General features: G+C 41.1%; 1 protein-coding gene across 1 annotated transcript; it reads right to left on the bottom strand.

Moving 5' to 3' along the window:
• Window positions 1-12,952: 12,952 nt before the first annotated feature.
• Window positions 12,953-13,913, bottom strand: LOC149125883 (olfactory receptor 2T29-like). The gene is given in 2 exon segments (XM_089334703.1): window positions 12,953-12,986; window positions 12,988-13,913. Coding segments are annotated over 2 exon segments (960 nt in total).
• Between the last annotated feature and the right edge of the window lie 1,605 nt (window positions 13,914-15,518).

The raw sequence follows: 15,518 nt of genomic DNA, 5'->3' as shown, positions 1-15,518 counted from the left end.
ATCCTGAGACTATGGCACAGAGGCTCTCTGGCCATGATCATGTCTACATACAGCTTCTTAGTGAAGGAGTTTTTTTAACTTGCAGTTTCCCCCCTCAGCTTCAAGTAGCTATTCTCTGCCTTCTACCTCAAGGTGGAGGATAAGAACAGGGAGACATAGACAGAGAAATGGAGAAACAAATTGAGACTATGAGAGAGTTTTGGAATTTGCTTTTCTCAGCTTCCCCAGTTAACACTTAACCATCTCCTGCCTCAGTGTGACTAAATATTCTCTAGAAATGCAGGGGGAAGATATTTAACCTAGCAGTTAAGACATCAGTTTAGATGCCCTCATCCCATGTCAGAGTACCTGAGTTCAATACCCTGCCGAGGCTCCTAGTAATGTAGACCCTGGGAGGCAACAGTGGCGGCTCAAGTCATTGGGTTCCAGACATCCTTGTGGAAGATCTGGATTGCATTTCCAGCTTTTGACTTTGGCCTGGCCCAGTTACAATTGTTGGAGGCATTTGGGGAGTGGGCCAGTTGTCTCTCTTCCTCTCAAAGAAATATTCTTTAAGTTCATAGGAAAATAGAATGAAAATATATTTTAAAATATACTGAAAATGCCACAAACCTCAGCAATATGTAAACAATGATATAAAAAAGAAGTTGCAGAGGTTGGTGAGATGGATGTGGGAAAATGAATAATGACAACTCCTCCCATCAAAACTTCTAGAAAATCAGCAAGGAAATAGCAGAGTTCATTAACACTATAAACCAAGTGGACCTAACAGATATCTACAGAACTTTTCATCCTACACTTGTGGAATACACATTCTTCTTACAAGTGCATGGAATTTTCTCTAGGACTGACCACATGGTAGGCCATAAAGCAAGTCTCACAAAGTTCACAAACAGCCCTTTCAATTTCTGTTTGTTATGGAAGATATTTATTGTACCTTTATTCATGAATGAGATCTTTGCAGGATACGGTATTCAGAGTTGACAGTTTTTTTTTTTTTTTTTCAATTAAGACTTGGAATATATCTCGCCATTTTCTCCTAGCCTATAGGGTTTCTGATGAGAAGTCTGCTGTGAGTCTAATGGAGACCCTCTGAAAGTAATCTGGTGTTTCTCGCATGGACATTTTAGAATCTTTTCTTTATGTTTTACTGTGGAGAGTTTGACTACAATGTGTTGTGGTGAAGATCTTTTCTGATCATGTCTATTATGAGTTCTATGTGCTTCCTGTACTTGGATGTTCCTTTCTTTCCCCAAATTAAGGAAGTTCTGTTATCATTTCATGAAAAAGGCCTGCCAAGCCTTTCTATCTTTCCATGCCTACAGGAACTCCTAGAACCGCTATGTTGTTTTGTTTGATAGTATCCTGTAGATTACCAACAGTGTTTTTGAGTTTTTTAATTTCTTCTTGTTGTTTTTGGTCTGAGTGTATACTTTACTGTGATTTGTCTTCTAAGTCAGATAGTCTTTCTTTTGCTTCACCAATTATGTTGTTAAGGCTTTCCATTGCATTTTTTATTTGTTCTATTTAATTCTTCATTTCCAATATTTCATTTTGGTTTCTCTTTAATACTTCAATTTCAATGGAGAAATTTTCTTTCATGTCATGTAGGGATTTCATTAGTTTGTGCATTTGCTTCTGAGTATTTCTGAGTAGTTCTATGATCAATTTTTGGAATTCTATTTCTGGCATTTCTTCAATCTCTTTATCCTCACAATCCAGGATTGAAGTGTTGAGTCCTTTTGCTGGCATCATGTTGTCTTCCTTACTCTTGTTTCTTGAATTGGTACATTTATTATTCAGCATTTGTGGAAACACTTGTTGGTTTCTTTGTGTTTTTTTTTTTTTTGCTGTGGCAGCTTTTATCTTTGGACTTGTGGAATGTCTACTTCTTTCAGCGAATACCTAGAGGCATGGCAGATGTGGCCAGGGAGCTCTGTTCAGTGCTCCAGGGTGAAGGGAGTGTCCAAGGTGACACCTAGGTTGGGTGTTGTAAATCTCCTTTTTTTCATCAGAAGGGAGGTTTGTTCTGCTCTGTTGGAGTAGACTCTGCTCACCTCCTCTCCTCAAAGGTGACCAGTGCCTGGGCACTAGCCCCAGTGGGTATAATATTCATCTTTGCTGCCATAAGAAACACACACAAGATCTATGTAGTCCTCAATATAAGCACAGATTCCACAGCAATGTCCCTCACCAGGAACCAGGGATCTCTGTGCATATGGAGACTCTCACAGTGACTGCCCAAAGTCCCAGCCACACCCTGAGCCCTCCCATGCAGCTTCAGTGTTTTCACTCCCACAGTCACAAACACCCAGGCCCCTGTCAGTTCTCCCTGCCAGACTCAGGAGTCTCTGTTCTGCTGGTTGCTGGACGTGGATACGAGCTGGTGCAGCTGTTACATATGTCCAAAATGGTGCCCACTCTCTATTAGCTTGTTACAGGACACCATTGCAGGGTGATTGGGAAGAGAGAAACTTGTGCCTTTTTTCTCCTCCAGTTTGGCAGCCACACCATCCCCCACAGGGCTCCAAGCAGGATTCCTTCCAAGCTCTTCCTGCAGCTCTATCGTCAGTGGCTTGGGCTGCTGCTGACTGGTCTCACCTCACTCTACAAAGCTTGTGTGGAGGCTCTCAGCTGCTGGGGTCCTAGTTATGCATGTCTACACTCTCCATGTAGGTCTACAATGTCCCTCTAATTAGCATGGCTTTCCTCTGCCCTTTTCTCCCTAACACTTCCCTGAGACTGCACTCTCTCCACTTTTTTTAAACTATCTCCTCCTAGACTAGAGTAGTAAGCTCCTTTCCTACTTTGCCATCTTAGTCCAATCCCTCAAGGAATTATTTAATTCAGATTTTTTTTTCAATGACTCATTGTTCATTCAGGAGCCGGTTGTTTGAGCTCCATGTATTTGTACAACTTTATTTTATTTGTATAAGTTTCTTGTTGTTAATTTCCATTGTTCCATTGTGATCAGAAAAGATGCATGCTATGACTTTAATTTTTTTAACTTGTTAAGACTTGATTTTTGAGCTAGTATACAATCTATCCTAGAGAGTGTTCTATGCACTATAAGAAAGAATGTGCATTCTGCCTCTGTGCCTGGAATGTTCAGTAAATATCTATTATGTCCATTTGGTCTGTAGTGTACACCAAATCATTGGTAGTGTACTTTAACTGTGCTTTTTCTTTGTTGATTTTTTTGCCTGGATAATTTTGCCATTCATAAAAGTGGGCTGCCAAAGTCCCCAGTATTAATGTATTGGAGCTTTTCTCTCCCCTTAGATATAATAACATCAGTGTTCTAAAATTGGTAGCACTGGCATTAGATGCTTAAATATTTACAATGACCCTATTTTCTTTTAAATTGATCCCTTAATCATTATATAGTGAGTTTATTATGGGCAGCATATTGGTTTATTGTTGTTGTTTATTTGTTTTTATTGGAATTTATATAGAGGCACAGGAGACTTAGAATACCTAAAGCAATCTTGTGCAAAAAAAAAAAAAAAAAAAAAGCTGGAGGCAACACAATATCAGATTTCTGGACATACTAAAGGGCAGTTATAATCAAAACAGCATGGTACCAGTACAGAAACAGATGGATAGACCAGTGGAACAGAATAGAAACACCAGAAATCAATCCAAACATCCACAGCCAACTTATATTTGATCAAGGAGCTAAAAACAATTCCGGGAGCAAAGGCAGTCTATTCAACAAATGGCGCTGGGAAAACTGGATTTCCACATGCAGAAGCATGAAACAAGACCTCTACCTTACACAAAAATCCACTCAACATGGATTAAAGCTCTAAATCTATGACCTGACACCATCAAATCATTAGAGAACATTGGAGAAACCCTGCAAGATATAGGGACAGGCAAAGACTTCTTGGAAAATACCCGGAGGCACAGGCAGTCAAAGCCAAAATTAACAATTGGGATTACATCAAATTGAGAAGTTTCTGTACTGCAAAAGAAACAGGAAAATGAAGAGGCAACCGACAGAATGGGTAAAATATTTGCAAACTATGCAACAGATAAAGGGTTAATAACCAGAATTTAAAAAGAGATCAAGAAATTCTCAAACAACTAAACAACCCACTTAAGAGATGGGCCAAGGACCTCAATAGACATTTTTCAAAGCAGGAAATCCAAATGGCCAACAGACACACGAAAAAATGCTCAGGATCCCTAGCCATCAGGGAATTTCAAATCAACACATCAATGAGGTTTCACCTAACCCCGGTTAGAATGGCTCACATACAGAAATCTACCAACAACAGATGCTGGCGAGGATGTAGGGACAAAGGGACATTAATCCACTGTTGGTGGGAATGGAAACTGGTCAAGCCACTATGGAAGTCAGTCTGGGGATTCCTCAGAAACCTGAATATAGCCCTACCACATGACCCAGCCATCTCACTCTTTGAAATTTACCCAAAGGAAATTAAATTGGCAAATAAAAGAGCTGTCTGCACCTCAATGTTTATTGCAGCTCAATTCACAATAGCTAAGACATGGAATCAACCCAAATGCCCATCAACAGAAGACTGGATAAAGAAATTATGGGATGTGTACTCTATCTAATACTATACAGCAGTAAAAAAAATGAAATCTGGTCATTTGCAACAAAATGGAGGAATTGGGGGTGAGGCAAGGTGGCGGAATATGGAGGGAGCACACTGATAGTTCGGAAAAATACAGTTTAATAAAAGTGGAGAGACTGCAGGTTCAGGGAAAAGTTAGGGAAGAAACAGCAGAGGAAACTTCCAAAACTAGTGGGACATGGTGGACCTACGTAAAGGGCATGGACGCCCAAGGCTCTGGACACCAGCCACGGAATCTACGCACCAGCCCTGGAAAGGGAGGTGAGGTGAAACCTCAATAGCCTGAGACACTGGCGGGGAAGCAGCAAGAAGAGCCTAGAGCGAACGAGGCTTGAAGACCTGTGTGGGAAAGTTCACCAGACTAACTAGAGAAGAGAGGAAAAAAAATAAAGAAAATAAAATAAAAGGGACCAGTATGGACACGAGTCTCTCTCTCCACTCACCTTACAAAGGCGAGCAAGACAAAGAGCAGGCGCCATTTTGGACATATGTAAAAGTTGTGTCTACCATCAGCCAAGCAGAGAAACCTGACTATGAGGGCGGGGGGTGAAATAACAGGAGGTTAGGACCTAGTGAAGGTGTGGAGCTAATGAACTGAGACTGTGAAAAAAATAGAAAAAAAAATGATGTGTGAGAGAACTCATGGAGTTCACGTTAGTACACTCCGGAGACACTACAAACTCAGTAACCTTGGCAACCTGGTGGGGACTGCAGGGGAATTTGAGCTCACACTGAGGACAGAACAGATTCCCTGTGTGGTCCTTGGGACAGAGCAGATGAATATTATACCCACAGGAGCCAGAGATCAGACACTGACTGCCTTCAGTTCCGCTCAGCTGTGCAGAATTACTTCACTTCTGAATTTAAGAGAGAGAGAGAGAGAGAGAGAGAGAGAGAGAGATTTACCATGCCTAACCTGGGTGTGTCACTTTGGCACACCCTTAACCCTGAAGAACCAAGCAGAGCTCTCTGGCCACACCCACCACAAGCCTCTAAGGATCCATCAAAAGCAGACAGTCCACTTAATACAGTTATAGTATAATGAGAAAAAATACCACAGCAAGGGAAGAAGAAACCAAAGAATATCTCCACAATGCCAAGCAACAAATGCAGGAACCAAGGAAACAAGAACAAGGAAGACATTATGATGTCCCCAAATGAACAAGATACCCCAATCCAAGGTTATGAATATGAGGAGATAGAAGAAATGCAAGACACGGATTTCACAAAATTTATGATAAGAACATTTAAAAGTTTTCAAAAACAAATGCTTGAGCTATGGAAATCCTTACTAGACAGGATACAAAATCTCCTTCAAGAAAATAAAATCTTAAGGAGGAATCAAAATGAAATGCAGAAAGTAGTAGAACATGAAATTGTGATAGTGAAATCAAAATGAAATGAAGAATTCAATAGATGAAATGACAAACACATTAGAGAGACTTAAAAACAGAGTCAGTGAAGCAGAAGAGAGAATATCAGACATAGAAGACAGAGCACAGGAAAGTATACAGTCAAACCAAAGAAAAGAAGAGGAAATTAGAAATCTAAAAAATATTGTTGGGATGGGAACTGGATACACAGCAGACTCATAGAATGGCAAATGTCCTAAACAGCACTCTGGCCTCAGAATCAGCCCTTAAGGCACTCGGATCTGGCTGAAGAGCCCATGAGAGTATTTTAGGCATGGAAAGCCAAGACACTCTGGCAAAAAAAAAAAAAGAGGACCTAAATGAAAGATCTCTGTGAGTGAGGTCCTAGTAGAAAGAACGGGGCCGTCAAAGAAGGGGGTACCTTTCTCTGAAGGGAGGAGAGAACTTCCATTTTGACTATGACCTTGTCTAAACAAAATGGAAGATGATGAACTCAAGAGGCTTCCATATTCTTGGCAACTCATGGCTAGAGCCTAGGGAGAATACTGACGCCATAAACAAGATTGTCAATTTGTTAAGGCAACAACAGGAGTCAGTGTGCACTTATTCCTCATGTAGGATCTCTGTCCTTAATGTGTTGTTCAATGTGAATTAATGCTATAACTAGTACTCAAACAGTACTTTACACTTTCTGTTTCTGTGTGGATGCAAAATGTTGAAATCTTTACTTAATTTATACTAAATTGATCTTCTGTATATAAAGATAATTGAAAATGAATCTTGATGTGAATGGAATGGGAGAGGGAGCAGGAGATGGGAGGATTGCAGGTGGGAGGGAAGTTATGGGTGGGAAAAGCCATTTTAATCCATAAGCTATACTTTGAAAATTTATATTTATTAAATAAAAGTTTTTAAAAATGGAGGAATTGAAAAACATCATGCTGAGGGAAACAAGCCAGTCCCAAAGGGACAAATATCATATGTTCTCCCTGATCGGTGACAACTTACTGAACACCTAAAAGGAAACCTGCAGAAGTTAAATGGACACTATGAGAAACAATGACTTGATCAGCCCTTGTCCTGACTGTTGAGGAACAACTTACTATTTTATTCCTTTTAGTATTTTTTTGTTCTACTTAATAGCATTGGTTGAACTCTTTACTTAACACACAATTATTCTCAGTCATTTAAATTTAACTGAAAAGTGATCGCTGTTAAATAAAAGAGTGGGAATAAGAGAGGATATAGATGTACAGTTCAGCACATGCTCACTCTGACTTACTTCTAATGAGAGCTAGAAACGTGCCAGGGGATTCCAATTCAATCCTATCAAGGTGGCATGTACCAATGCCATTTTACTTGTTAAAGTGATCAGTTTAAGTTCATAATTGATCAGAAAGGTAGGGATTACATAAGTAAGACCAATGTCTGCAAATAATAATTGATAGAATTAAAAAGGAGAGAATGATCCTACATGGGAAGCAGGATGCACAGCAGATTCATAGAATGGCAATGGCAGATGTCCCAAACAGCACTCTGGCCTCAGAATCAACCCTTAAGGCATTCGGATCTGGCTAAAAAGCCCATGACAGTTGCACAGGCATGGAAAGCCAAGACACTGTGGCAAAAAAAAAAGAAAGAGGACCTAAATGAAAGATCTCTGTGAGTGAGATAACAGCAGAAAGAACGGGCCATAAATGAAGGAGGTACCATTCTCTGAACAGAGGAGAGAACTTCCCCTATGAATATGGCCTTGTTTAAGTAAAATCAGAGTTGGTGAACTCAAGAGGGTCTCATACCCTTAGCAGCTCATGACAAGAGCCTCAGGTGATTACTGACATCATAAACAAGAGTGTCAGTTGTTAAATCAGCAACAGGAGTCACTGTGCACCTGCTCCCCATGTAGGACTTCTGTCCTTAATGTGTTGTACTATGTGAATTAATGGTAAAACTACTACTCAAACAGTACTCTATACTTTGTGTGTCTTTGTGGATGCAGTCTGTTGAAATCGTCACATAATATATACTGAGTTGATCCTCTGTATATAAAGATAATTAAAAATGAATCTTAATGAAGAATGAGATGGGAGAGGGAGAGGGAGTAGGAGATGGGATGATTGTGATTGGGAGGAGGTTATGGGGGGAAAAGCCACTATAATCCAGAAGTTTTACTTTGGAAATTTATATTTATTAAATAAAAGTTGAAAAAAATAAATATCCATTATTCTTTCTAGTAATTTATATTTTCACTCATGTTAATGATGGAAGTTATCTTCCTTTGTTTCTAAAGATTTATTGTTTCTTATTCCTTTTTTAAAAGATTTCTTTATTTATTTGAAAGGCAGAGTTACATGTAGAGAGAAAAGAGACAGAGATTTTCCGTTCACTGGTTCACTCCCCAGGTGGCTGTAATGGCCAGAGCTCAGTTGGTCTGAAGCCAGGAGCCAGAAGCTTCTTCGGGACTCACATGGGTGCAGGGGCCAAGCACTTGGGTCAGCCTCCGTTGCTTTCCCAATTCCATTAGCAGGGAGCAGGTTGGAAAGCAGAGCAACTGGGAATTGAATTAGCACCCATATGTGATGCTGGCACTGAAGATGGTAGCTTAACCCACTGCACCACAGTGCCAGCCCCAAGATTTATTGCTTCTAAAGATTTACTTATATTTATTTATTTGAAAGGTAGAGTGACACAGAGAGAAGGAAAGAGGGAGGGAGGGAAGGAGAGAGAGACAGAGACAGAGAGAGAGATTGAGATTTTTATCTATTGGTTCACTTCCCAAATGCCCACAACAATCTGAGGCTGGGCCAGGCTTAAGGTAGGAATGAGGAATTCCATCTGGATCTCCCAGTGGGCGGCAGATACCCAGTGCTTTGGACATGAATTGCTGCCTCCCAAGCTCATTAGCAGGAAGCTGGGTTTTCCCAATCACTCTGACATGGTATGCAGGCATTCCAAGTTTAAGTTGAACCCAACCCACTTTAAGTATTATCTGTAAGGCTGGTCAAATGGTGATGAACTCCACAAGTTTTTGCTTGTTTGGGAAGTCTTTATTTCCCCTCCCTTGATAGCTTTGTTTAGAAACTTCATCTATGGGTTTGTCAAGTATTCTGGGTTAACAGTTTTTTGCTATTGTTGTTCAAAACTTGGAATGTATTTTTTCATTCCTTCCTGAACTTTGAGGTTTCTGTTGAAAAAGTCTGCTGTCATACAATGGGAGTTCCCTTACAAGTAGCCTGGTGTTTTCTTCTTGGAAACTTAAGATTTTTTTGTGTGTTATAAATTGGAAAGTTTCACCAGAATGTGTTGTATGAAGTGTTCTTTTCTGTCTTTGAGGGGATTCTATGGGTTTCCTAATTTTAGATTTCCATATATTCCTGAAGATTAAGGAAATATTCAGCTATTATTTAACTGAATAAATTTTCTAAGCCACTTCTCTTTTCTGTTTCATCAGGGACTCCCAAACTTTCATACTGGCTCATTTAATGGTGTCCCAGAGATTGAATGCTATTTTCATTCTTTCTCATTTGTTTTATCCTATTTTTCTTGTCTGACTGACATTTTCACAGACCCATCTTCAAATTCAGATATTTTTCTTTTGCTTTACTTACCCTGCTATTTTTTTATTTGACTGATGGAGTTCTTCATATCTAATATTTCTGTTAGGTTCTTTTTCAATATCTCAATCTCATTCCTATCATGCCTCAGTTTCCTAATTTCATTTAGTAGTCTGTATGCATTCTCTTGTATCTCTTTGAGTGACATCAGAATTATTCTTTTGATTTTTTTATCAAGCATTCTGTCAGTCTCCATTTCTTCAGAATCTGATACTAAGGCATTATTTTGTTTATTTAGGCCATTGTATGACTCTGCCTTTCCTTTGTGACTCTGTTGAATTTTGTGCAACCAGGGGATCAGTTTTTTCTATATCTTTTTTAAAAAAATTATTTATGTATTGAAAGTCAGAGTTACACACAGAAAGAATGAGAGAGAGAGAGAGAGAGAGAGAGAGAGAGAGGTCTTACATCCATTGGTACACTCCCCAATTGGCCACTATGGCTAGAGCTGTGCCAATCTGAAGCAAGGAGCCAGGAACTTCTTCTGGGTCTCCAATGCAGGTGCAGGGGCCCAAGGACTTGAGCCATCTTCTTCTGCTTTCCCAGGCCATAGAAGAGAGCTGGATTGGAAGTGGAGCAGCTGGGTCTCAACCTGGCACCCATATGGGATGCGGGCACTGCAGGTGGTGGCTTAATCCGCTATACCACAGCACCAGCTCTTCTATATCTTTTAAAGGATAATTTTTATAGATTGAGAGATTCCTTTCCTGAAGATATTTCTTTGACTTTTGACACAACTGACAGAATGGGAGAAAATGTTTACAAACTATGCAACTGATAAAGAGTTAATATCCAGAACATATCAAGAACTCAGGAAACTCAACGACAACCAAAATAAACAATCCAGTCAAGAAATAGGCCAAGAAAATCGACAGGCATTTTTCAAAAGATGAAATTCAAATGGTCAACAGATACATGAAAAGATGCTCAGGATCACTTGCCATCACCACCATGAGGTTTCACCTCAACCCCATGTAAATGGCTTTCATATAGAAATCAAAAAACAGTAAACATTGGCAAGAATGTGGGGGAAAAGGTGCCCTAATCCACTGTTGGTGGGAATGTAAACTGGTACAGCCAGTGTGGAAGACAGTATGGAGACACCTCAGAAATCTGAATATAGACCTACCATATGACCCAGCCATTGCACTCCTGGAAATTTACCCAAAGGAAATGAAATCAGCATGTGAAAGAGTTATCTGTTCCCCAATGTTTATTGCAGCTCAATTTACAATAGCTAAGATATGGAATCAATCCAGTTGCCCATCCACCAACTACTCAACAAAGAAAATGTGATATATATATATATATACACTATGGAATACTACTCAGCCATAAAAAGGAATGAAATCCTGTCTTTTGCAATGAAATGGATGCAACTAGAAACCATTATACTTAGTGTAATGTGCCATTCCCAAAAAAGACAATTACCATAGTTTTCCCTGACCTTTGGTAATTAATAGAGTACATAAAAATGTAATGTATATGAGCAAAATCGATATTTTGAGAATTGATTATTGTTTACAACCATAGTCTCTACTGTGGAAGACCAGAGTTTTTTTCTTCCTACTATTTGTTGAATTTTTACTTAGTAGAGGGTTAATCTTATGATTATAAAATAAACTGAAAGTATGTCATTGCAAAAATAGAAAGAATAAGAGAGGAAGGATGGAGTGTGGGGTCATGGGTGGGAGGAAGGGTAGGGTGGGAAATATCACTATGCCCATATATCTGTATATATGAAATACATGAAATTTGTTCACCTTATATAAATTTAAAAAAGTTGATATTCAATATCCAAGTCCCTTTTGAAAACTCAATTGGATATAGGCAATATTCTGATTCCACATTTTCAAAACATAATAATCAACACCTATATCTATGTGAGATATTTTATACATATTTTCTCTTAGGAAAATTGCCTTGCTGGTGTGTACATAGAAAGATAAATTTGAGAAATATTTTAACATTTTTAACCACACGGAGGTGACATTAAGTTTGGATTAAACGTAGAAAGCTGCAGGTCTTCAGTAATAAGAGTGCTTACACCCTTTGTTAGGTTTCAAGTGCCTCTGAGGCACCTCAAAGGAAGTTTCATATTCTGAAAACTCCAGCTGAGGAAGAGCATACCCAAAATGCAGGTAGGCTCCGCTCTCTGTGTCATGAACACAAATTAAAAAGAAAAGGCTGCAAATGTAGTAAGATATGTCACCCCCCAAGTGGCCACTGCAGCTGCGCATTGTGGCCAGTGGGCTGTGCCAATCCGAAGCCAGGAACCAGGTGCTTACATTGGTCTCCCATGCGGGTGCAGGGCCCAAGGACCTGGGCCATTCTCCACTGCATTCCCAGGCCACAGCAGAGAGCTGGACTGGAAGAGGGGCAACCGGGACAGAATCCGGCGCCCTGACCGGGACTAGAACCCTGGGTGATGGCGCAGCAGGCAGAGGATTAGCCTAGTGAGCCGTGGCACCAGCCTTTTTTTAAAACTGTTATTTAATAAATATAAATTTCCAAAGTACAGTTTTTGGATTACAGTAGCTTCCCCCCCCATAACTTCCCTCCCACCCGTAACCCTCCCATCTCCCGCTTCCTCTTCCATTCCATTCACATCAAGATTCAATTTGCAATTATCTTGATATATACAGAAGATCAATTTAGTATATACTAAGTAAAAATTTCAACAGTTTGCACCCACACAAAAACACAAAGTATAAAGTACTGTTTGAGTACTAGTTATAGCATTAATTCACATTGTACAACACATTAAGGACAGAGATCTTACATGAGAAGTATGTGCACAGTGACTCCTGTTGTTGACTTAACAATTGACACCCTTGTTTATGGCGTCAGTAATCACCCTAGGCTCTTGTCATGAGTTTCCAAGGCTATGGAAGCATTTTGAGTTTGCCAACTCTGATCTTATTTAGACAAGGTAATAGTTAAAGTGGAAGTTCCCTCCACCCTTCAGAGAAAGGTACCTCCTTTGATGGCTCGTTCTTTCCACTGGGATCGCACTCACATAGATCTTTCATTTTTTTTTTTCCAGAATGTCTTGCTTTCCGGGTGCACATTTCTTGACATCTCTCTTCTAAAGAGGTCATTATTTGTTTCCTAACAATATGAATATCTTCCCAATGGATTGGAAATACTACACTGGTACAATGCAGTCATGCGAAAATTTTGAATGCACAAGGAGTATAAATAAAAAGCTGCCCAGAACAGTGAAACAATTCTTCAAAAATGGGTGATAATTACATGAAAATTGATACTATAAGATCCAGAGGAATAACATCAGAAGTAGGATGCTACACATCCACTTGTGGAGAGAAGGAAAAGAAGCCATTAGTGTGCCGATTCCCTACTGAACTACTTCCTGCATGACAGCACTCACTCAGCGTTTTCCTCAGAGCCCTGGTAACATCTTTGTTCCTAAAACTGTAGATTAAAGGGTTCAACACAGGAGTGATTATGGTGTAAAATACAGACACTGCCATGTCCTTCTCGGGGGTGTGGTAGGAGCTGGGGAGCATGTAGTTATAGATGGCAGTCCCGTACAAGAGAACGACCACGGTCATATGGGAGGAGCAGGTGGCAAAGGCCTTCTTCCTGCCCTCTGTTGAGTTCATCCTGTGGACGGTGAAGAGGATGAAGGAATAAGAGCTTGAAATAATTGTCACAGGGATGAGGAGCATGAGGACACAGCACAGGTACATGAGGCTCTCGTACAGGGAAGTGTCCGAGCAGGAGAGCTTGATGACGGCAGGGACCTCACAGAAGTAGTGATGGATCTCATGTGACCTGCAGAAGGGGAAGGTCATGGTGATGGGAGTGAGCATGAAGCCATCCACCGACCCCAGGAACCAGCAGCCAGAAGCCAGGAGGAGACACACCCTGTGGTTCATGAGGACAGGGTACCGGAGAGGATGGCAGATGGCCACAAAGCGGTCGTAGGCCATGGCAGCCAGAAGGAACCATTCTGAACCACCTACAGTCAAGTAGAGGAACATCTGTACCCCACATTCAGGGGCTGAGATCTTGTTCATTCCCATGACCTGGCCCGTGAGCAACCTGGGCACAGTGACGCAGATGTACACCGTGTCCATGAGGGACAACTGGCTGATGAAAAAGTACATGGCCGTGTGAAGGTGGGCATTGGAGTGTATCAGCAGGATGAGCACAGTGTTTCCAGACAAGGCCATCAGGAAAACCACAAAAATGACCATGCAGAGAAGAGCAGGGTGTTGGGATTGATGGAAGAGTCCCACAAAGATGAAATACAGCTGCCCTGGGTGGGCGGCCATCCAGGTGGTGTTATCCATGAGGTCTCACCCCAGGGAAAGCTTCAGGGTTGATGAGATGCAGTCCCCTGCAGTGAATGCATAGGGTATGGCTGGGTGTGAAGGCACCAACCTAAGTGTACTTAACCAGATGACTTCCTCCACACCTGTAGAGCTGCAGAACATAAACTGCCTGTAATTCAACGGTTTCTTTTTAGAAAAGTAACAACTCACAATGATGAGCCAGAAGCATCCTGAATTATGCTGAGGTTGCCTCAGTGTTAGGTCACAGGCATGCTAACAGAAGACAGTGTCGGTGACCAGCAGGTCCTGAAAGTGGGCTGAGCCACTGCCTGTGCTGTCACAAACACAGAATAAACAGAACCAAACTCCCTTTCCTAGGGTTTTTGCCATTGAACTAAGATTCAACCTATCTGGTTTAAAGATCGAACTGGGATCTAAAAATCTCCCAGGTATATATTCCAGATAAGAAGGACTGACAGAGTCACTGAGACAATCTCGGGCAAACCCTGATCCCACATCGGAGCCTCCTCAGTCCAAAGGACTGGGCAGCCCCGGGAGTTTCTGCAGCTGTGGCTAGTGAGGCTCATGGAACCAGGAGCTGGGCCAGTCCTCACATTGGAATCACTCTGAGGACCCAAGGGACAAGGGGCAGCCTTGGACAGGGTAGCCCTCAGCCCACCAACCCCCTGCCTGGGTGTAGACATAATGCCTGACCTCAGTATACTGAGGATTAAGTGAGGTTAAGTGGTGGGAGTCCTTAGCATCATGCTGGTTATGGGTAATTAACACACACCCCATCTGTTTACACGGCAGCCTGTCTACACCACAGAACCTACCTGAGAGGACAGTTAGTGTGTTGTCTTGTGAGACACGTCACTGCAGCCTCCAGTTTTAGTATCTGCTTGGACACATAAGATTTTGTTTTCAGAAATAAGATGGGAAAATATCTGCAAATAAATAAATACAGCATACAACACATTTGAAAAAAGAATTTGGGTTTGTTAATATGTGTCTATGTATATATGTGAATTTACTTACTCCATGTAAATGTAAATTTTAAATGCATGTTTCCAGGACACATACAACTGTTTATAAATACGTTATCACTAGCTTAACTCTGGCTAAGCCCAATTGTATGGAAAATTGCATCTCTTCTTTCCAAATGAGGGGTCCTCTACAAGTTCTTGGAACATGCGTGTTGTGAAAGACTAAGCACGCATTGGAAAACTGCTTTGCACCGAAATAAAGCCATCTTTAAATTCCATTTTCCAGTGAATTTTCCAAGTGCTTGTTCTTCACAGGAGCTGTGACCGTTTGCACTGAGTCTTGGGGGAAGAGCCAGCACTTAGAGGGTCCCTGCTACTCACCACTCTGTGCCTGCAGATGCCACCTGCCGCATCCCTGCCACAGCCCATCACTCCTGGGAGCAGAGATGCAGAGAGGAAACCCAAACCACCCTGGGACGTCTCCAGCCCCGGCTTGCTGCTCCTCCTCCCCGTGCCTGCCTCTATGTTAGATGCTAAAGACAGATCTGGGACAAACTGAAACTCATATCTTTGAAGGAGGCCACCATCATTCTATTCAGGAAAAATTATATAAACTCATTAAAGGTAGAATTTTTAA

The sequence above is a fragment of the Oryctolagus cuniculus genome, chromosome 6, assembly GCF_051225735.1.
Source record: "Oryctolagus cuniculus isolate XC-2025 breed Fujian yellow rabbit chromosome 6, ASM5122573v1, whole genome shotgun sequence".
NCBI classification, from domain to species: domain Eukaryota; kingdom Metazoa; phylum Chordata; class Mammalia; order Lagomorpha; family Leporidae; genus Oryctolagus; species Oryctolagus cuniculus.
This window is presented reverse-complemented; position numbering and strand designations above follow the sequence as displayed.